The sequence below is a fragment of the Salmo trutta genome, chromosome 14 (assembly GCF_901001165.1).
Source record: "Salmo trutta chromosome 14, fSalTru1.1, whole genome shotgun sequence".
NCBI classification, from domain to species: domain Eukaryota; kingdom Metazoa; phylum Chordata; class Actinopteri; order Salmoniformes; family Salmonidae; genus Salmo; species Salmo trutta.
In genome coordinates, this window is record NC_042970.1 from 84,218,988 (window position 1) to 84,242,468 (window position 23,481).

A 23,481-nucleotide genomic window follows, 5' to 3' on the forward strand; every position below is an offset into this window, starting at 1 on the left:
TGTATGTAGATCCACATGTTTTTAATCAATGCTCAACATTTCACCATGAAAATCATATTTTATGCAACACAGGAAAATGGTAAGACTGATCTTCAATACTTTGGTCTTGTTTATTCAGCAACTTCTTTTCCCTGTAAGAAGAAAGATAGAATATAATGGATCAGTAATAATAATGAACATGATAAATATATGGATAGAATATAATGGATCACTAATAATAATGAACATGATAAATATATTATGAACACTTGGAAAGAACACTGTATAATGGAACAAGCATTCTAAGACTCAGTGCTCAGCTTGAATTTTCAACTTTTAAGTACCAGCTTAGATTGAAATAATTAAGTTTTTTTGCCCTACTTGAAATGTGCTTCTTGCAGATCTGTATTGATCTCTGTGAATAATTAATCATTGGTGCTGTTGTGGTCAAATTTGAACATGAGTCAGGTTCAGGTTTAGCGGCAGTTCTGTACCTTTCCAGTGTCACGGGTCTTGGCTCTGAGCTTGTTGACCTGAGTCTCAGCGATGTCAGCACGCTCCTCAGCCTCCTCCAGCTCATGCTGAACCTTCCTGAACTTAGACATGTGCTGGTTTGCTGCTTCCTCCTGGGTGAGATAAAGAGAGGGAGAGCAGAACATCAGCATTCATTAAATACTTTTTTCTGAAGATAAATATGTTTTCGAATGTATGCTTTCAGAGTATTTGACTAAGTCTGTGACTCACCGCTTCCTCAGAATGCCTCTTGTAGGCCTTCACTTTCATCTGCAGCTTATCTACCAGGTCCTGAAGTCTGCCAACGTTCTTCTTATCTTCCTCAGTCTGTGGGAGAAGATCAAAGAATCAATGTCTCATAGTTTTATACACAAACCTACCTGTGTTAGAGTTAAGTGTGTGAAGGATGCACTTTCTCTTACCTGGTAAGTGAGCTCCTTGACTCTGCGCTCATACTTGCGGACTCCCTTGACTGCGTCTATACCTCTTCTCTGCTCGACCTCCACCTCAGTCTCGAGCTCACGCACCTTTGTGAAAAAAATAAACGTATGCATTTGTTTGAGCTGGTAAAATCAGATGTAACAAATCTTTGTAAAACAGGTAGAGTCTTCTACCTAGTCAAGGAGCACAATTGTTGTCTGTTCCTATGTACTATTTACAATTTTTATTGAAGGGGTCTATAATTATAACAACTTTTCATTATCTCGGTCAGTGGTTCCCAAAGTGGAATTTACATTTCAGATGCCCTCTCCGAGTTGGGCATCTCCGGCGCGGCTCACTCTTGGATTACGTCCTACCTGACAGGTTGCTCCTACCAGGTGGCGTGGCGAGAATCCGTCTCCGCACCACGTGCTCTCACCACTGGTGTCCCCCAGGGCTCAGTTCTAGGCCCTCTCCTATTCTCGCTATACACCAAGTCACTTGGCTCTGTCATATCCTCACATGGTCTCTCCTATCATTGCTACGCAGACGACAAACAATTAATCTTCTCCTTTCCCCCTTCTGATAACCAGGTGGCGAATCGCATCTCTGCATGTCTGGCAGACATATCAGTGTGGATGACGGATCACCACCTCAAGCTGAACCTCGGCAAGACGGAGCTGCTCTTCCTCCCGGGGAAGGACTGCCCGTTCCATGATCTCGCCATCACGGTTGACAACTCCATTGTGTCCTCCTCCCAGAGTGCTAAGAGCCTTGGCGGTGACCCAATCCTGTAGGTTCATGCTCTACAACATTCGCAGAGTACGACCCTGCCTTACACAGGAAGCGGCGCAGGTCCTAATCCAGGCACTTGTCATCTCCCGTCTGGATTACTGCAACTCGCTGTTGGCGGGGCTCCCTTCCTGTGCCATTAAACCCCTACAACTCATCCAGAACGGCGCAGCCCGTCTGGTGTTCAACCTTCCAAAGTTCTCTCACATCACCCCGCTCCTCTGCACACTCCACTGGCTTCCAGTTGAAGCTCGCATCTGCTACAAGACCACGGTGCTTGCCTACGGAGCTGTGAGGGGAACGGCACCTCCGTACCTTCAGGCTCTGATCAGTCCCTACACCCAAAGAAGGGCACTGCGTTCATCCACCTCTGGCCTGCTCGCCTCCCTACCTTTGCGGAAGCACAGTTCCCGCTCAGCCCAGTCAAAACTGTTCACTGCTCTGGCACCCCAATGGTGGAACAAGCTCCCACACGACGCCAGGACAGCGGAGTCAATCACCACCTTCCGGAGACACCTGAAATCCCACCTCTTTAAGGAATACCTGGGATAGGATAAAGTAATCCTAATAACCCCCCCCAAAAAAAAATATATATATAGATGTGCTATTGTAAAGTGGTTGTTCCACTGGATATCATAAGGTGAATGCACCAATTTGTAAGTCGCTCTGGATAAGAGCGTCTGCTACATGACGTAAATGTAAATGTAAAATGTTGATAACAACAGCAGATTTAACTAACAGGGATCTGTGGAAAATGTGTCCAATACAATGTAATAATATTAACCCACAATTGATGTTCTTAACCCTTAGATGCACAACATGAGCCTGGGAGGCTCACAGTGATATTGGTATCCACAGTACTCCATCACTGATCATTTTTTCCCCCAACTCAATTCTTATTGTATTTGTAATATACTGTATATTACTATTTATACATTTTGGCATGTATTTAACAGTGTATAGTTCAGTACCCGTATGGCCTCTAGAGGCCGACACTCGCCTGTTTTAATGTTGTGAGGTTGCTTCCACCACAGATAGCACGAGCTCCCCATGGTAGAAACATTGACTATGGCAGTTAAGAGACGTTTGCCAAGTAAGTCAAAAGCGAGACAGAAGCACCGACATAAATTATTTTTGAAGGTAAGTGGGAAAGCACTATATCAAAGTAATGTTTCCAGAGTATGTACATGTGTTTGTTAAGATGTTATGTTGTTTTTTCACGCTTTTATGAACTTATGAAAATCCGCTAACCTACAAGCTAATTTAGCCTTCTAGCTGGTAGCCCCACATAGCAACGCTAGCTTCCCTAGCAACAGCCTTTTTGCAGCAGATTGAATGAGTCAAGTTGCAAGCGATCTAGAGAGAGAGAAATTAAACAATGTAACGAGATGAAGCCTAACAAATGATTACAATGAGATGGATTGGATGCATGTACAGTATATTATACCGTGTGTTGATATTTATTGAGAATTGTTATTTATTATCATGAATGAAATGGCAGTTTAGAAGAAGTCTGCCAGGACAATTGTACAAGCTTGAACGAAGCAACTACATGAATACATTTGTATATCTTTATTTTAAGGTCATGGCTACAATACTTCTCAACTCCACTAAATAAGTGTAACATATTCCCCAAAATTATGATTTTGAACATAAATGTAGCCTAATTCTTGCGCCTATCATCCCGTTAGCGGGATCATTTTCCAGCGAAAACTCCTAGCGACATTAGCATAACGAAATTCAATATTTTTTTTTTTCAAATATAGGGCTGTCTCATATCGTTTTATAGATACACCTCTCTTGAATCGACCCTCGTTGTCCGATTTCAAAAAGGTTTTACAGGAAAAGCACAATATTAGATTATGTTAGAGGAGTACATGGTAAAAGTCGCATCATATGAATTTTCCGAGCAAGCACACCCATCACATATAACCAAAAAACAGCTAAATGCAGCACTAACCTTTTACAAACTTCATCAGATGACACACCTAGGACATCATGTTACACACAGCATGCAATCTTTTGTTCAATAAAGGTCATATTTCTATATAAAAACAGCATTTTACATCGGCACCTGAGGTTGACTAACTATTTTCCCATATAATGCGTCCCGGGAAACAGTGCTACAATTTTATAAATTACTATTCGAAAACGATTTTTTTAATATATATTGTCAATCTAAGATTTATAGATGAATATCTCTTGAAAACACCCGTCGAAACAGATTTTAAATTAACTTTACAGGGTAATCACACTTTGAGATCAAATGGGATGCGATACCCAGAAATTGAGCTCGAAAACCTAGCTCGGCGCCATCTTTGAACAATAGCAAGTAACATCTGATATTGTATAATATCGCCAATAATCCCTCACCTTTAGTTGTCTTCATCAGAAAACACTTCCCGATGTCCCAGGTCCATGACAAATGTATTTTCGGTCGAAAAAGTCCATGCTTTATGTTCCATTAGCTTCCTGTTGTTAGCGCGTCCTAAGGCTGTAATCAAATGTTGTTCCGTGCGCGGCACCTGTCTAACGCAAAATGACTGTTTACGGTTAGTTAGGTTCGTTCAAACATGTCAAACGTTGTATAAAATAATCGTCAGGGCCTGTTTCAACAAGAGAGCCAATCAGATTCGAGTGGGACGATGTCATTGTGTTTCAAAAGGCTTCCAAAGGTGGGGGCAGACACGGCCGCCGACGTCACAATGCTCATGGCCCTACTACTCTGACCAATTGCCACATCGTCTCTTTCACTGAGTTTCTACCGCAGAACCCTCAAAACACTTTGTAAAGACTGGGGACATCTAGTGGAAGCACTGGAAAGTGCTCAATTATAATTTTTTTACGTTGTGATTTATAGGTAAGGCTGTGAAGTCGAGTCCACAATTCAGATTTCCACTTCCTGGTTCAATCGGTCTCGGGGTTTTGACTGCCATACGAGTTCTGTTATACTCACAGACACCATTCAAACAGTTTTAGAAAATTTAGGGTGTTTTCTATCCATATAAAATAAGTATATGCATGTCTTAGCTTCTGACTTTGATTAGTAGGCCGTTGAAAATGGGAACAATTTTTTTTCAAAATGCGCTGTGGCGCCCCCTATCCTAGGGTAAGTCCAACAGGCTAATTTAAGCTTTTAAAACTGCAACATTTTCTCTCCGCCACATGGCAAAATGTGTAGAATTTCAAGAACTTAGCTCTAAAATTACAAAATATTATTTCTGTCCAAAGGCAAAATGTGTAGAATAGCTGAACATTTGTTTTAAAACTGCAAAATGTTGTTTCTGAGGCCAAAAGGTGATTTTAAAATGTTCTTTCCCAGGGGCCGAGACATGATTAGTCCAGCCATGCACTGTAGAAGTCGTAGCAAATTCAAAGATGATTTGCACCTATCCGGTATACATGACAATAAAACATCATTTTTAATTGAGAGAAATCGTCTCCTGTGTAATTTTATATGATCAAATACATGTCCAGCAATCATTCTTTTAATCCACCCTGATCCACCCTGCTGATAACTCACCCTGGACTCCAGTTTCTGGAGCTGCTTCTTGCCTCCCTTCATGGCCAGATTCTCAGCCTCATCCAGGCGGTGCTGCAGGTCCTTGACTGTGACCTCCAGGTTCTTCTTCATCCTCTCCAGGTGAGAACTGGTGTCCTGCTCCTTCTTCAGCTCCTCAGCCATCATAGCCGCCTGGAAAAGTAGTTTGTTTAATTCATCATAATGTTCCTCTGAGAACTTTGTTGTGCTTAACCAGCCCTGCTACCATTGGACCTTGAGGACAAATCAAATTGATGTAATTCAAGTACTCACGTCAGTGATGGCCTTCTTGGCCTTCTCCTCTGCATTCCTGGCCTCCTGGACGATGTCGTCCACCTCTCCCTGCACCTGCACCAGGTCAGTCTCCAGCTTCTTCTTGGTGTTCAGAAGGCTGGTGTTCTGAAGGAGGAAACAAGACGATTTGTTTGACTCTCAAGAGAACTTACAAGGTTGAAATTCTGAAAATCTAAAAGCAAGGACTGTCAAATTCCAGGTGTGTGTAAATGTTATGCTTGGTTGATTTTCATTAGAAATGGCTATTGACCCATACCTGGGAGTGCAGCAGTCCAACACGCTCGCTGGCATCTACCAGCTCAGTCTCAGCCACTTTGCGGCCTCTCTCTGTCTGCTCGAGAGCAACTCTCAGCTCCTCGATTTCAGCCACCATCAGCCCGTTTCTGCGCTCTACCATGGCTACCTGCTCCTTCATGTCTTCTGCAGCACGGACGGCATCATCAAGGTGCAATTGGGCATCCTGTGGTTCACAATGACATATGTTCATTAGGACTTGTGGAAGTAGGGGTGATAGGATGGGTGATAGAAACGTTCTTTGTTAAGAATTTACTCAATATCCCTACCTTTCTACAGTATATAGTTCAATCTATTCAATTCCTCTGTTCTATTATTTTCTACAGATTCACAAACAAATCCCTAGCCATGTTCAGATTTTAGAGCCTGATGTCCCAGTCCCTTTACCTTGAACTGTCCCTGGATATTCCTCAGCTGTTTCTGGGCCTCAGAAGCCATCCTGTTGGAGTGGCTCAGCTGGATCTCCATCTCATTCAGGTCTCCCTCCATCTTCTTCTTCACCCTTAGGGCATCATTCCTGCTCCTGACCTCAGAGTCCAGGGTGCTCTGCATGGAGTCAACCACCCTCTGGCTGTTCCTCTTGATCTGCTCCATCTCCTCGTCCTTCTCAGCGATCTTCCTGTCTACCTCACCCTTGATCTGGTTCAGCTCCAGCTGCACACGCAGAATCTTGGATTCCTCGTGCTCCAGTGTTCCCTGGACAAGCAGAAGCAGTCAGGCCAATTGTGTTCAATATATTTAGATGTAGGAATTAAATATATATGACTACAATAAACTCCAATACAGGGATCATTGAACTGTAGCTGGTGTTGGCTAGTGTAACACTGCTTTTCCATCAAACAGCTGTAGTTTGTACCTCAGCCTCCTCCAGAGCAGTCTGGATCTCAGACTTCTCTGTCTCCATGGTCTTCTTGGCCTTCTCCAGCTCATGGATGCTCTTGCCAGTCTCTCCGATCTGCTCAGTCAGGTCAGAGATCTCCTCTGCACACACACACACACACACATAGGAGCAGTTTAGACTTGGGAGATTTTCAGTGGATATTGCCAATGTACTGAAGTTAACATTGAATCAAAATAACAGTTAATTAAGCAACAGCACTTCATATGGTCTTGCAAATCTAATTGCCCTACGCATCCTTTGGTTGTTCAAAAGGAATAGTGATCACAAATAAAAAATATAGATATTTTGATCTGTACATGAAAACTCTGAAATGGTCTAATATTAGTTTTGATGATTGCAGTTCCCTCCATTTTCAAAACACTAGTCAAACATGAGCCAAATAGAACTGCTGTCAAATGCTCACGTTGCAGGTTCTTGTTCTCTCTCTTCAGAGTCTCCAGATGATCCAGAGCCTCCTCGTAGGAGTTCTTCATCTTGAAGAGTTCAGTGCTCATAGAGCGAGCCTCCTTCTGAGCTCCTTCCAGCTCAGCCTGACCCTCCTCATACTTCTGCTTCCACTCTGCCAGAACCTAGGGGAATCCATGGGATTGTCTTTAGAAGTCATTGATGAAGAGTTTTGAATCTGAAATATGCTACAATTAATCATATAGCAGACAGAAAATATCAGCCTATGGTGAGGTTTCTTTGTTTTCACCTTGTCAAAGTTCCTCTGCTTCTTGTCGAGGTTGGCGGCCAATGCGTTGGCTCTCTCAACATCAATCATGAGGTCCTCCACCTCTCCCTGCAGCCTCTGCTTGGTCTTCTCCAGGGAGGCACACTTGGAGTTGGTCGCCTCAATGGTCTCCTCGGCCTCCTGCAGACGCTGGGCCAACTTCTTCCTGTTGGACAACAGAGGGAGGTTTAATGAGCTCAAACAAATGTTACAAAACATATTGATGTAACATTTTCTCAGAGCCCCCTACCACCCTCACCACCAATACCCTATATTTTAGTTTTTGCTGTTCCGTGCGACTCACTTGGCCTCCTCCAGCTCCTCTGTGCGCTGGATAGCATCAGTTTCATACTTAGTCCTCCACTGAGCCACCTCACTGTTGGCCTTGGACATGCCGCGTTGCAGCTCTGCCTTGGCCTCCTGCTCCTCCTCAAACTGTTCCCTCAGGAGGTCACAGTCATGGCGGGCAGACTGGACACCGTGGGCCAGTGCGTTTTTAGCCTGTGAGAGAAAAATACAAAGAGAGATTGGAGAGATTCAAACAAATTATAGTAGAACTCTCTGAGGGTGGTGTCATCACCATGTATATGAAGATATGTCTTTAAACCAGGGTTCTCCAACTGGCGGGGTGCGATTTTAGTTGGCCCCTCAAGTTTTCTGAATAAAATAATATTTTGGTGGGGGGGGATCATAAAAGACTGTAAAAACACCAACAAATCTGCTCCAAGTGATTTTAATTTTGGAAATCTGTTCCAAAGTATTCCCATGCACAACAGACAGATATATCTCATAAGAGGCGTCATGCCCATAGGGGGCACGTGTCCCCTCAGATTTGTCCTACTGTTGTTTCTCTGTAATACTACTAGCTACCTTGCAATTTTATGAAGTTGGCTTTAGTCAGCCCCGATACTGTAGGTTCCCAAAATCCCAACCTCATAACCTGCTACCAAGAAGCCATTTTAGGCTATCAATCAAGGTAGAGTGGCTAGCTTGTCTAACTATCTTAGCTGACATGCCTGCTAGAAAGGCTGGTAGTCTTAAGAAAAGCAATCAATAACTAAATGTACTCAATAAGACTCAAATTCCTTTCAATCTTTCACCCAGATTTTAGCAGAGATAAAGAGAAGCATATTTCACTTCTTTAAAAAAAATAACCTCCAGTCAGGAAGACACAGACAGCTCAAGAGGTATGCTTAGATATGTCAAAAAACAGAAATGTTTTTTTTTACAATGAATTAAGTATAACGATTATGGCTATAGATTGCAGGAAAAAGCTGTGTCAGGTGTTTGAAAAATGCAAAAATCTCCAACCTCAGGACCACCCCCCCCCAGCCACCCTCACGTACTTTGTGACCCACCAGATTTTTGTTTTGGGTGCATGACATCCCTGTATGTGATCGCATGCAAATTTAAGCAAGGTTTGAAATGATAATGTTTTAGTCAAATATTATATCTGTTTGTGCTTCTTGCATTCAATTGGCAGTCTACAAATTATTTGTAATTATGTCCTGACCGTCCGCTCAAGAAAATAATTATCACGCGGCTGAATCTAGTTGAAGATCCCTGCACTAAACTCTGGGGTCGGTGGAGTCCATTTTGGGTCCCTTACCTTGACCTCTTCCTCAATCAGCCTCTTCAGCTCCTCCACCTGCTGAGTGAAGGCCTGTTTTCCTCTGGTCAGCTGAGACACCAGGGCTTCCTTCTCCTCCAGCTGGCGGCCAAACTCACCTGCAGGGATAGAGGGACATCTTGTTAATGAGGTCTCTGTTTTCTAAGATTGAAAATGTATTTTAATGTATCATAGGGAATGTTGTTTGGTGGTGAATAGTACAATAGAAACTATGTGGACCAGTGGAGGCTCCTCAGAAGAGGAAGTGGAGGATCATCCTCCTTGGGGAAATTTAGAAAAAATAAAATTGTGAAACATTAAAAAAGTTATATAGAACTATACCAAATATATTCACGTCACCAAAAAATGTATTAAAACACAATGTTATGAAATGAAGGTCTACAGTAGCCTCAACAGCACTCTCTAGGGTAGCACCATGGTGTAGCCATGTTTCCATTCAACAGCTAGTTTCCATCCTCCTCGGGTACATTGACTTCAATACAAAACCAAGGAGGCTCATGGTTCTCACCCCCTTCCAGAGACTTACACAGTAATAATGACGACGTACTGCAACCTATCATAGCTCTTGCACCATGAACTGACATGTTGTCCACTCAATCAAAGGACTAGCGAATGAAGATTTTTTTCGCCTGATCAAAGACAGCTGATATGTTTTGCACTGAAGTCCAGAAGGGAAAAGGTGAGACGAGGAGAGCACGTAGATGCGAGAAGGAATTATACAATGAGCAAAATGATCATGCTGTTTGTATGTGGCTTCTATGAAAGTGAACTGTGTTTGCGTGTGATCAGGGTATTATTCATTCCATCGATTCTGTTGAAAACCTTTCTTAAACGGAAGCAAATGGAACAAAATTAGGATAAACATACCTGAATTTGTCCAATAGAAACTCTTGTTTGCAACTGTTGGACTATTGATTACAACCTAGATTAGCTAGATGCAGGCAAGAGTGTGCAAGGCAGTATAGAATGTGTCACGGTCTCTCATCTCGATTACTCAAATTTTTCTCTCGACCTGTGCACATACATTGTAAACTGTCATTCATAGGCTAGGTTGTAGCAACCTCATGATAGGTATAGGGAACATTTGAGTATCATGTAGTATTCTAAACCTATCGATGTTACATTGAGCTGGATGAATCGAATGTGAAAGAGTCATCCAATATTCTGTTATAGAAATAAGGCCAAGCTCCTAAAATAAAAAAAATCATCTTAAACATCACCGACCCGCACTAATGTGGACTATGGACATAAATCCCCAACACATTTTATTGTGTTCTACTGAAGTAAAGCATTAGTTTGTTGTTCATTGCTGATGGTACCATTTTCTGTCAGGAGTCTGGCCCTCTGTCCGCTGATGTCATTGACCTGGCGAACATTCTCATCATTCTTAGTCTTGAGCTCGCTCAGCTGGTCCTCAAGAGTACGGCACATCTTCTCCAGATTGCCCTGTTAGTGAAACATGTTCCATCATTACTTTATATATGTGACTCCTGTCAACTTCAGTTCACTTGAATGGTAATGTAGTTGACCATCCTCAACACTGCTTGACCAAAACATTACTACTCACCTTAGCCTTGGCGACGGCCTCCATGTTGCTAGAGAGGTCATCAATCTCCATCTTGTACTCGCTCTTCTCCTTCTCCAGCTTCTGCTTGACGCGCTGCAGGTTGTCGATCTGCTCCCCGAGCTCAGCCACACTATCGGCCTGCTTCTTGCGCAGAGCGGCGGCTGTGGCCTCATGCTGCAGGGTGGACTCTTCAAGATCACGACGCAGCTTCTGGAACTCAGCCTCACGCTTCTTGTTCATCTCAATCTGAGCAGCAGTGGCGCCTCCGGCCTCCTCCAGCCTCTCGCTGATCTCCTCAAGTTCCCTGGAGAGATCGGCCCTCTGCTTCTCAACCTTAGCCCTGGCAGCACGCTCAGCCTCAATTTCCTCCTCCAGCTCCTCAATACGGGCCTAGAACAGGGGCAGGAGCAGGGGGGATGAACACTACAATACAATTCAACCTCACAAAATAATAATAGTATGTGTATTTTGCATAAATGTGTTTAATACAAAGACAATTAATATTTTCAGTAGACAGTGTCCAATTTAGGAACCGAACTACCATTTTGAAGCACCGTCTTTACAACGGTAAGAAGCACTAGCAAGAAGCACCACCTTCCAACCTATTCAGCCATCAGAATCTACCGGGAAAAATGTGTGCTACCAGAATAATGTTTTTCAAGTCTGTGTTTTTCTGTTCTGGAGCTTTTAACCTGGATGTGTCTGGAGCTTAGATCCCTAGATGTACTATACCTGGAGTTCCTTGATCTTCTTCTGCAGCTGAGCTCCCAGAGACTGCTCATCCTCAATCTTGCTGAGGAGCTGAGTTGTCTCAAAGTCCTTCCTAAGAAAAACAAATATGCCGACTGCAGAGTTAGTTTCGGTTCGATAGTGTAAAGGGAGAGTATTATACCATTCACATTGCTTTTAAAGGGATACTTCAGCATTTTGGCAATAAAGCCCTGTATCTACTTCCCCAGAGTCAGATGAACTTGTGGATACCATTTTTATGTCTCTGCATCCAGTGTGAAGGAAGTTAGAAGTAGTTTTGCAAGCCAATGCTTACTAGCATGCTAGCAGTTACCAAATACTTCCGGTCATTGCGCTAACAGTTAGCAACTTCAAACTGCAATCAGAGACATAAAAATTGTATTCACAAGTTCATCTGGCTCTGGGGAAGTAGATAAAGGGCTTCCAAAATCCTGAAGTATTCCTTTAAGAATCACATGTATACGCTGATTCGCAATTACAATAATTAGCCAAAAACAACCATTATAGCGGATAATACTGTAGTCATTTGTTTGTGTTTACTTCTTGATTTTCTCATCAGCTTGCTGCTTGTCATTCTCCAGGTCCATTATGGACTCCTGGGCCAGTTTCAGATCTCCCTCCAGCTTTCTCTTGGCTCTCTCAAGATCCATACGGAGCTTCTTCTCTTGCTCCAAAGAACCCTCAAGCTAGAAGATAAAGACACATATATTGTTCAAATCTAAACAACTGAAGATATCATTTTACATACTATCATGGCCAAAATGTCAAACTCCACTCACGTCGTCCACTTGCTGTTCCAGCTTGGTCTTGGCCTTGGTCAGAGTGTTGACTTTGTCCTCCTCTGCCTGCAGGTCATCCAGTGTCTGCTGGTGGGCCTCTTGGAGGGCTTTCTTCTCCTTGGTCAGCTTGGCAACACTCTCATCCATAGACGCCATCTCCTCTGTCAGGTTTTTAACCTGAAAATGGCCACAACATAATTATACTTCACCATAAAGGGGAGATTTAGTTTGTTATATATTGCATTCATTTCATTTAGATTAGAACTGCATCAACAATTACTGTACTATAGATTCAACATTAGATAGCAGTGTTCACCATGCCAGTGTACTGAATGGAAGTCATAAATGAGGGGGAGCAGAACATACCCACAATACAACTTGAATTCAATTTCTGTTAAGCTATGTTTTGAGTTGATTATTGTTTGGATTATTGTTTGGTTAGACTGTCTATGGTAAGACAAAAGACCTTGTTTTCAGTGGCGTGCTTCTCCTTCTCCACTTTGGCCAGGGTGAGCTCCAGGTCATCAATGTCCTTCTTCAGCTCAGAGCACTCATCCTCCAGCTTCCTCTTCTTGGCAGTCAACTCAGCATTGATCTCCTCCTCATCCTCCAGCCTCTCGGTCGTCTCTTTGAGTTTGGCTTCCTGCTGGATCTTGCTCTTGATGAGCCCCTCACACCTTTCCTCAGCATCGTTCAGACTCTCTCCTTCCTGGTTTCAGAACAGGAGAAAATATCAGCGGCCTAACTTTGTGTATGAAAATACAGACTTCATTTAGTCAATATTTCGGACCAAATCATGAAATATATAAATAACATGGGCAATAACAGTGTACGTGTGTGTGTGTGTATGTTTTTGTGTCTGTAAATGTGCCCTTATGAAGGTCGTTGCTGACTCACAGATGCGACTTGGAGTGCCAGGTCGTTCTTCTCCTGCGTCAGGGCCACCAACTTCTCCTCCATTTGCTTCTTCGTGGACAGAGCCTTGGCCAGGTCTGCTGTCATCTTCTCATAGTTCTCCTTCATGTTGGCCAGCTCCTTCTCAGTCTCAGCGCTCTGCAGCAGGGGCTTGATCTTGAAGTACAACTTCATCCATGGCCAGGTTTTCACATTCATGAATGAGCGGATGTTGTACTGGATGGCGTAAATTGATTCTCTGGTTGACAGAAAGGATGGAGTGGCATGGTGAGTGACATCCCACTGGGCACAGACGTGAGTTCAACATCTAGTTTTGATTTACATTTGGTTGAGTTGTCAACTAACGTGAATTCAACGTGAAATCGAAGTCGGAGTCGAAGAACAACAAATCCTCTGCCCCCTTCTCTATACAGCTGAGGAATCGGTGTAGGGAAATGTAACCTATCTTAAACTCATAGACAGCTCTCTAGATGCAAGGACTGACAGGTCATGCATGCTAAGCTCAACATGCATTTGATATTTTTCAAAAATGAATGGGTTAATATCACAAATTTAAATGACAGTTGAACAGCCAAATAAAGCTAGAATCTTTAGTTGCCACATCCATTTCTGGACTTGTATATAAAATAACCCAAAAGCTTTAGTAGACCATTATAAGATGTACTTTCTCATTCTGAACATCTCACAGCATATACAGTATGTAATCATAATACATTAGATACAGGTGGTTGACAGAAAGCTTTGCCAAGATGTCTACTATTCCTCACCTCCTCTCCATCATCTTGCTAAACTCTCTCCTCATGAGGAATCCACGGCTGAGAGCCTGGACCATGCCGACCAGAGAGGCCAGCTTCTCATCTCTCATCTCCTCCAGGACACCCAGCAGACCGGCTTTGAAGAACACCTGAGACACAAGTTAACATGGTCAATGGAACCACAGATGGTGACAGATAGAAACGGTTAAATCAAAAGAGGGGAACAACACCACTAGATTGATTTAAACAACATTAACGTTATAATGGTTACAAACAAACCATGTGATAGGTTGTTTCTAAGTTGTTAGTTATTGTACTGTTGTACAGTGCCTTCAGAAAGTATTCACAGCCCTCAACTTTTTCCAGCTTGAATTTAAAGTTGATTACATTGAGATTTTGTGTCACTGGCCTTCACACAATAGCCCATAATGTCAAAGTGGAATTATGTTTTTAGACATATTTTTACAAATTAATTAATTTGAAATGAAAAGCTGAAATATCTTCAGTCAATAAGTATCCAACCACTTTGTTATGGCAAGCCTAAATAAGTTCAGGAGTAAAAATGTGATTAACAACTCGCATAATAAGTTGCATGGACTCACTCTGTGTGTAATAATAGTGTTTAACATGATTTTTTCATGACTACCTCATTTCTATACCCCACACATACAATTATCTGTAAGGTCCCTCAGTCGAGTAGTGAATTTCAGACACAGATTCAACCACAAAGACCAGGGAGGTTTTTCCTATGACTCACAAAGAAAGGCACCTATTGGTAGATGTGTAAATAAAAGACATTGAGTAACCCTTTGAGCAGGGTGAAGTTATTGATCACACTTTGGATGGTGTATCAATATGTAACCGATGTGAAATGGCTAGTTAGTTAGCGGTGGTGCGCGCTAATAGTGTTTCATTCGGTGACGTCACTCGCTCTGAGACTTGAAGTAGGGTTTCCCCTTGCGTTGCAAGGGCCGCTGCTTTTGTGGCGCGATGGGTAACGATGCTTCGTGGAGTGTCAGTTGTTGATGTGTGCAAGGGTCCCTGGTTCGAGCCCGGGTTGGGGCGAAGAGAGGGACGGAACCTACACTGTTACAAATACACGCAGTCACTACTAAGATATAGGTATCCTTCCTAACTCAGTTGCCAGAGAGGAAGGAAACCTCTCAGGGATTTCACCATGAGGCGAATGGTGACTTTAAAACATAATTTAACGGCTGTGACAGGAGAAAACTGAGGATGGATTAACAAAATTGTAGTTTCTCCACAACACTAACATAAATGACAGAGGGAAAAAATGGAAGCCTGAACAGATTAAAAATATTCCAAAACATGCATCCTGTTTGCAATAAGGCACAAAAGTAAAACTGCAAAAGAATGTGGCAAAGAAATGTACTTTATGTCCTGAATACAACGCGTATGGCAAATCCAACACAACACAACACTGAGAACCACTCTTCATTTTTCTAAGCACAGGCAAAAACCCTAAAGGAGAACCTGGTTCAACCTGCTTTACAACAGACACTGGGAGGCAAATTCTCCTTTCAGCAGGACAATAAACCAAAGCAGAAGGCCAAATATACACTGGAGTTGTTACCAAGACGACACTGAATGTTTCTGAGTGGCCAAGTTCCAGTTTTGACTTAAATCGGCATGAAAATCTATGGCAAGAATTGAACATGGCTGAAAACAGACACATCATCTAGCAATGATCAACAACCAGCTTGACAGAGCTTGAAGAATTGTTTAAAGAATAATGGTCAAATAATGTACAATCCAGGTGTGGAAAGCGCCTGAGAGACTTACCCAGAAAGGCTCACAGCTGTAATCGCTGCCAAAAGGAAGTCTAACATGTGTTGGCTCAGAGCGTTGAATAATCAAGATATATTAGTGTTTTATTTTTCATAATTATTTTTTACAAATGTTCGAATTTTTCTTACACTTTGACATTAGAATATTTTGTGTAGCTCATTGACAATAAATCCCAACTAAATCCATTTAAATCCCAACTTTTCACACATTTTTTTTTTTGAAAAAGTAAAAGGGTGTGAATACTTTCGGACTGTTGATAAATAATGTACAGAGATACAGATAACTGCAGCCATACCACTCTAACACCATGCACATGATAATGAGTTTAGTTTCTCTTCCAAACTTGTAATGAATGACTTTGAAGAAAAACCTACAATGTTTTTCTACTTTTTCCATTAGTTAAATGAAGAAGAAGGAATAAAATAATGGATATACCAACTAAAGAGATTTTAAATGATCATAGTAGTTTTGTTGTCATCTATTCCTGGGGGTATTTGACTGACCTTGGTGTGTCCAAATTTATAATCCTCATGATTCACATCAATGGACCCAAGCAGCTTCTCAGAAGCCTTCTTGTTGTCCATGAACTGGCCCTCAGGGATGACACTGGCATTCAGTACTTTGTACCTAAATGAGAAGACAGTTTTAAAGTATGTCAAGTTGAAATAAGTTGGTTATATTACATAAAAGGTAAGACTATTCTGATGCTGGGAAAACAATTGGAGCAGATCTTTCTGTGATTGTGCATCTGTGCAGTTGTGTTTGTGTGCCTGTACCTCTGCTTGAAGTCAGCATAGATGATTCTGCTGGGGAAGCCCTTTCTGCAGATCCTGATACCTTCCAGTACTCCATTACACCTGAGCTGGTGGATAACCAGGAAGTTCTCCATCAGACCTGGTAAAACAAACCAAGTCTCTTTTAATATTCATAAATAGGTTATAGATTGGGATTGTTAAAGTCACTGATACTGTACTGATAACATTACCTTTTACATATTTAACTCAATATTTCTTTTACCTGGAGTCTTTGACTCGTTGGGGATCAGGCAGCGCACAAAGTGAGGATGAGTGCTCCTCAAATTGGTCATCAGCTTTTGTAAGTTCTCCTGTCAGGGGATTACAAACCATTGTCACAGAAATCATTTATGATAATCAATGCACCTTTTGAAGGACTGAATAAACACATTTCAAAAGCTCACCCTGAACTGGGAGGACACAGTCTGCATGGAACCACCCTTCTTCTTGCCTCCTTTCTTGGCTTTATCTGTTAAAATGGGGAAAAGTTAGAGATAACTAGAAAAGTACATTTCCTAGAGTGGGTGGAATAAATATAATAATAATAATAATAAGAGTATGTAAGAAATCTAGAATGGTCTTGTCTTCAGCAAGCAAACTAATTATAAACCAGAGAATCTCTGGTTAACTTCACACTTATCTAGAGGCAAATGCTGCCAATGAGATTGTTTAAAATAACACCTATTGTTTTATTAAATTAACCGAGTGTATGAATAAATCAACCCAGTGATAAACCCTGAGAAATTCTGATACATTCAAAGACTTTAAAGAAAATTGTAACTAGTGCTTAATTAAATATTTTGACGTGATGCTGGTCTTACCCTCAGGTGGGGCAGCAGGATACAGGGCTGCCAAAATTTTGACTCCTGACTTCCCGTACAGTTGACAAACTGAGTCGTTCAGGGGATCCTTGTTCTTCTCCAGCCACCCAGTGATGTTGTAGTCCACAGTGCCGGCGTAATGCACCAGGGAGAAGTGGGCCTCTGCCTTGCCTTTGGCAGGCTTGGGCTTCTCAAACGCCTGTGTTTTGCCAAGATGCTGGGAGTACAGCTTGTCCTTGAAGGTAGTGTCTGAAGACTTGGGGAACATGCACTCCTCTTCAAGGATGGAGAAGATGCCCAATGGCTTTATGAAAGAGATGTATATCCAATTAGTGATATTTACACTTAGGATCACATTAATTCCTTTAGTAAACATGCTATTATAGGATTATATTCATTTAGAGGTACATAATAGGAAACATATTGAGATCTCAACAGTCAGATACGTTTTACCACTGATAATATCTCAAACAGAGCTACATAATGGTCCATTACAATCTTCACAGACAGTTTACCTTCTCAATAAGCTCAATGCAGGCAGCCAAATCCATGCCGAAGTCAATGAAGGCCCAGACGATTCCCTCCTTCTTGTACTCCTCTTGCTCCAGGACGAACATGGTGTGGTTGAAAAACTGTTGCAGTTTCTCATTGGTGAAGTTGATGCACAGCTGCTCCATGCTGTTGTACTGTTGATGGAATTTTAAAAGGGATCATTTCATCATACAAGGCTGTAATCCATCTCAATCACAACTAGTTGTCTTGTTCTGGTCTCATACTCACATCAAAGATCTCAAACCCGGCAATGTCAAGCACACCGATATAGAACTGCCTTGGATTCTTGGTGTCCAACATCTCATTGATACGGATGACCATCCACAAGAACATCCTCTCATAGATGGACTTGGCCAGAGCACTGACTGAGTTATTAACCTGCAATGATAATACCTCAAATGAATATATGAGATAATGACCATTTCTAGTGATAAGGTGATGATAAATTTGGGAAAACAACAATACTATTCAAAAAAAGCTATGCACTCTCCCCAAAATAATTCCGGTCCACAGATAATGGTAGATGCTTTGTTTGGCTTTGTTTGGCCTTACCTGAGGCACAGTCTGTCCCTTGGTCACATACTCGTTGCCAACCTTCACTCTTGGGTAGCACAGAGCCTTCAACATCTCAGCTGAGTTCAGGCCCAGCAGGTAGCCAATTTTATCAGCCACTGGAGAGAGAACCAACAACAACAGATTCAGGCAGGCAAGATCGTATTGTCTGATGTTAAACTGGCAAAATAGTTTGTCCAACTTCTTTGTGGGTTAGGTTTTGATTCACCCACATCCATCATTTCAAATCATTTGTGGAGGTTGTACTTGTTCTCCAAAAATGATCTCCTGCCTGATTTTCATGTGGCACTGTCTGTCTTAGGTGTTCTATTTCTATGTTGGTGACTGGGAATGGGACTAATGTTATACATATTGTATATCTATGAGTGGGACTCACCCTCTGTGCCGTCTGGCTCGGCCTGCTCCTCACGCTGCTTCTGCTTGAATTTCAAGTTGCCATGGTGCAATACAGCTCCTGTCAGCTTGTAGATGCCAATCTTCTCATCGTTAGTGAAGCCCAGGATTGTAATGGCATCCTGGCATTAAAGATGAAGTACAACAGTGATGAACTGAACAGTAGTTTTGGTCTGTTACACTACAGTTCTGCGCTATCCAGAACAAATGGGATGGATAGATTTGACTCTTGACCAACACATTAGTAGATGGCAACACAAAATGTGTTTTACACAGTTCCACAGGGACTTAGTGGCGCTCTCTTGTGGATGTCTTACATGTATGTGCCTCAAGGCGAAGTGTGAAGGCATGAAGAGTTCCTTGAGGCAAATGTCTAACTAACACAAGGCATTTAGAATCAAACAAAAAATACATGAAAATTCCCAGCTGCCACCAAGTTGGATTTTCACAGTGCATTCAGTGTGTATGGTGGTCCTACCCATTCTATATGTAGAGTTTGGTTAACCCTTTGTTTGACTCACATCTGTGGCATCCAGCTCTTCCTTGTCGTCGATGCTGGCCACAGCGATCTGACCCTGGCTGCACATGGGGAAGTCGTATGGGTTGGTGGTGATGAGCGCCATTTCTGTGGAAAATGGACAACAGCTTGTCAGTTAAATCTCTTAGATTTCTGCTGTCCTACCTTTACAGTATCTCTCCCTCCTGTACTCAATAGATGGACTCAATGATACATGTAGTATATAATAAAAAGCATAAAGAGGGGACTGAGACTTGTGAACAACTGCATCACAGTGCATTACTGGATATATATTTCCCAAAGACCTGACCCGTGTCTAGATGCCTTGTTACCTTGGATGTAATCATTGTAATAGTATTATTAGTGTGTACTATGAATATTTTTAACAAGTTCCACAGATGGGGGTGGGAATAATTTCCCATGGACCTCTACTTTGTCGTACCAACTATCTCAGGTTTGTGGCCTGTCATCATCTGGAAGAAGATGTGGTAGCCTCTCTCATCGGGAAGCTGAAAGGACACTCTGGACTTCTCCAGCAGGTCTGAGGGTGAAAGAGAGAGAGAGAGAGAGAGAGAGAGACAGAGAGAGAGAGAGAGATTATAATATTAGATTACATTTGTCTATATGATCTCCAAAAAACAATCTGTGTGAATTTAGGAAAGCATTGAGAAACAATCAATACCAACTCACAGGTCTCAATGTCAGCTTTAGCCAGTTTACCACCTTGGAAGTGAATCCTGATGAATTTACCCTATAGTAGAGCATGGGGATTAAAAATAGATCAACAAATTAATCTAAACTTTTACTTTGATAGACCCTTTTAAATGTTACAGCTTGTTGGACATCTATTGATATGACAATAGGGAACTACTGAATTACATTTTAAGGTAACTTCCACAGTATGCCCTTCATACTTACAAAGCGAGACGAGTTGTCGTTCCTCACTGTCTTGGCATTACCGTAAGCCTCCAGTAGAGGGTTAGCTGCAATGATCTGATCCTCAAGAGACCCCTGATTGAGACAAACACAAGTTGCTCAGAAACTGGTAAAACACATTTTTCTTGATTGATCACATTTCTTGAAACATGATTCAACCAAACTGAAATAAAAAGGCAATCATAAGACCAACCTACCTGCATTTTGCTGGGGTCGACTTCCTTCTTCTTCTCTCCACCAGACACTGCAATGGTGGCGAAGTACTGAATGACACGCTTGGTGTTGACAGTCTTTCCTGCACCGGATTCTCCTCTGGTTTATATGACAGAGAAAGAGGGGGTTTAGTTACGTTTGAGTGTTAGATTGGCTTTCACTAAGAAATAGCATACAAAAATACACTGTTAACCTGTGTTCTGACATAAGTCTTTAACAAATACTTATTCTCATCGACTTGTTATTACACATAGCCTAATGCTCTAATCTAGTCATAATGTCATGTATTTCATCACACCAACTGACCAAACTTATTACAATAGAAACACTTTCTCAAGTGACATTTTCGTAAACAACTTACGTAATCAGGACGGACTGGTTCTCCTTATCTGGAACCAGAAAATACATTGATTATCATACTCAAGCAACATTATGGGGACATTATTTAATTCATAGCATCATGAATTTAATATCTTACATTATTTTATTATTTATATATTTTACTATCCATCTATCTATCCATTCAACCAACCATCCATCCATCCATCCAATCAACCATCCATTCATCCAATCAACCATCCATCCATTCATCCATCCATCCATCCAACCGTCCATCCATCCATTTATCCATCCATCCATCCATCCATGAGAGCTCGTACCAATCAGCATGAACTGAAAGGCGTTGTCAGAGACGGAGAAGATATGGGGTGGAGCCTCCATCCTCTTCTTCCCTCTGTAGGCGTTGACAACCTCTGCGTCGTACACTGGGAGCCACTTGTAGGGGTTCACCGTGGCACAGAAGAGCCCAGAGTAGGTCTGGATGAATAATCAAATTAGGGGATTAACAAAATCAGATTTATGTGAGGATGTGGGTGTACTTTGGTATACTGATGTGGGTCAACTGTATTGATTTGTTTTGGTTTCTACCATTCATTTATGTGTGTATTTCTTATGTTCATGTATGTGAGTGTTTGAATGTGCAGGTTTCTTACATAGATCATCCATGCTGCATAACGCTCTTTGAGGTTATACAACACAGAGGCTTCATTCAGGTAGGTCATCATGGCCATGTCCTCAATCTTGTCGTACTTAGGGGGGTTCATCTCATAGATGTCTGCATCTTTGAACTCTTTTCCTTCCTGAAACAGTCAGACATATAGATTACACGCAGATCAAACTGGACACGACTGAATGCTTTTTGCTCATTAAATACAAGTTTAATCATTTAAAAAATGCATATCCACATTTAATCCACTACTTTGTTATCACCTGACACATAACTGGAGATTCTTTACTAGTCAATAACAAAAAATCCTTGCCATTTTTAAGTAGCTGCGTTAAAGATGATGTGTTTGAAGGTTATATTCTGCTTACAAAAAAGAAGAAATGCTTCATAATATATATTTTGTTAAATATTTTTTTTGAAATGTTTTTGATCATTTCAATGATTTTTCAAGAAATTGAGTAATTGCACAAACTTGAAACTTTTCAGATCAGGCTTACCTCCTTAGTGCCGTCAGGTTTCGTGACTGTCACAGTACACTTCCCATCGGCCCTGGCAGTGACTAAACCTTTAAGGTACAGCTCCACCTTGTCTGCCACATAGCAGGCGTTCTTTGAATCAAATGGTGCGGCTTGTGCCTCCATCCTCTCCTTCTCAGACTTCCGAAGGTATATGGCAGCTTTGCCGTAGATTTGCATCTCCGCGTCCGTACTCATGGTGACGGATTACTAGGAAAGAGATGAAACAAGAAACATGATTGACTCTGTGGTGCTTCCTCCCCAGACAACAGAGTTAGGTGAGTGGTATCTCTCTCAGAATATTCTCATCACTTTTATGTGAATAGTCAAACCATGTCTCACCTTCTTTTTCCCCTCCTACAAATGAATGTGTACTTCTTAGAGGACCCTGTGAAACATAAGGTGTTGTGAAAACACACAAGTCTAAACCAGTGGAGGCTGCTGAGGGGAGGAGGGCTCATAGCAATGACTGGAGCGTAGCAAATGGAATGACATCAAACACCTGGAAACCATGTGTTCTATGTATTTGATACCATTCCACCTTTTCCTCTCCAGTCACTACCACAAGCCCATCCTCCCAGATTAAGGTACCAATTGGGGAGGATGCGTAGGTCCAAAGCCTCATCATTTTGTCCTCAACCATGTCCAATTCAACTTTTATACCTTTATTTAACTAGGCAAGTCAGTTAAGTACAAATACTTATTTTGCAATGACAGCATATCCCCGCCAATCCCTCCCCTAACCCGGGCAATGCTGGGCCAATTGTGTGCCGCCCTATGGGACTCCCGATCACAGCCTGTTGTGATACAGCCCGGAATCGAACCAGGGCCTGCAGTGACACCTCTAGCACTGAGATGCGATGACTTAGACCAGGTTGCAGTTGCAAATTAGATCTTGTTCTCAACTAGCCTACCTGGTTAAATTAAGGTGAAATAAAGACTGCTGTGCCACTCAGGAGCTGAGGTGCCACTGGTAACTTTCATTTTCCTAGTGACAACACACTTTACTACTATTTTTTTATTTGATTAAAATGAATTCCACTGAAAACCCAGTTACATTCTAGACCCCTCAATTTACAAACAAATGAAAATTAGAGATTTAAAGTAAAACATTTAAAGTAAAAAACAAATGTTACATTTGATTGCATATTGTCAAATCTTACAAGAGACATGCAGAAGTCAATTCAAACAGTGCAGTTAGCTACTGCCTCAGTTGCTGAGTGCAAAGATGAGACAAATGTAAAAATCTAAAGAGGTGTAGAGGTCTTACCACAGAGGAAGAAGGTATCTGACTTATGGATGTTGGAGCCTCAGCCTCCTTATATCTGGTTGGAAGTGCTAACCAAGCAAAAGTTAATTATGGACCACTCTGGGAAAGGAAATGAATTGGATGAGAGACCTCTGTGTGTTTGTGTCTCACTAGCACCTCCCACTTCCAGGAGCACCACACTCCCATTACATTACTTTCTAATGTCGTAATTGTCTGAATTTAATTTCACAGAATTTACTT

General features: G+C 41.8%; 1 protein-coding gene across 1 annotated transcript; it reads right to left on the reverse strand.

The window, feature by feature from the left end:
• LOC115147683 (myosin heavy chain, fast skeletal muscle) lies at positions 1-22,339 on the reverse strand. The gene is made up of 40 exons (XM_029689982.1): positions 22,314-22,339; positions 21,954-22,181; positions 21,443-21,589; positions 21,110-21,266; positions 20,812-20,839; positions 20,435-20,549; positions 20,220-20,312; positions 19,992-20,052; positions 19,744-19,842; positions 19,306-19,409; positions 18,768-18,906; positions 18,371-18,489; positions 18,047-18,196; positions 17,782-17,952; positions 17,267-17,570; positions 16,850-16,914; positions 16,669-16,756; positions 16,428-16,545; positions 16,155-16,278; positions 13,855-13,991; positions 13,070-13,325; positions 12,639-12,881; positions 12,173-12,349; positions 11,934-12,079; positions 11,376-11,466; positions 10,644-11,033; positions 10,396-10,522; positions 9,056-9,174; positions 7,751-7,947; positions 7,429-7,612; positions 7,138-7,303; positions 6,690-6,814; positions 6,221-6,529; positions 5,796-5,999; positions 5,519-5,644; positions 5,228-5,398; positions 915-1,019; positions 724-819; positions 474-605; positions 1-131 (listed from the first exon to the last, which is right to left on the reverse strand). The coding sequence occupies exons 2-40, from the start codon at positions 22,167-22,169 to the stop codon at positions 111-113; spliced, it is 5,820 nt and encodes a 1,939-aa protein (XP_029545842.1). The 5' UTR covers positions 22,170-22,181; positions 22,314-22,339; the 3' UTR covers positions 1-110.
• Between the last annotated feature and the right edge of the window lie 1,142 nt (positions 22,340-23,481).

Coding starts and splice junctions, on each gene's coding strand:
- LOC115147683 (XM_029689982.1), bottom strand. CDS start 22,169: ATGAGTACGGACGCGGAGATGCAAATCTACGGCAAAGCTGCCATATAC. Junction 21,267..21,442: donor ATGCAGCATGGATGATCTAT/GTAAGAAACCTG, acceptor TTATTCATCCAG/ACCTACTCTGGGCTCTTCTG. Junction 13,992..16,154: donor ATAAATTTGGACACACCAAG/GTCAGTCAAATA, acceptor CTTGTGTCTCAG/GTGTTCTTCAAAGCCGGTCT.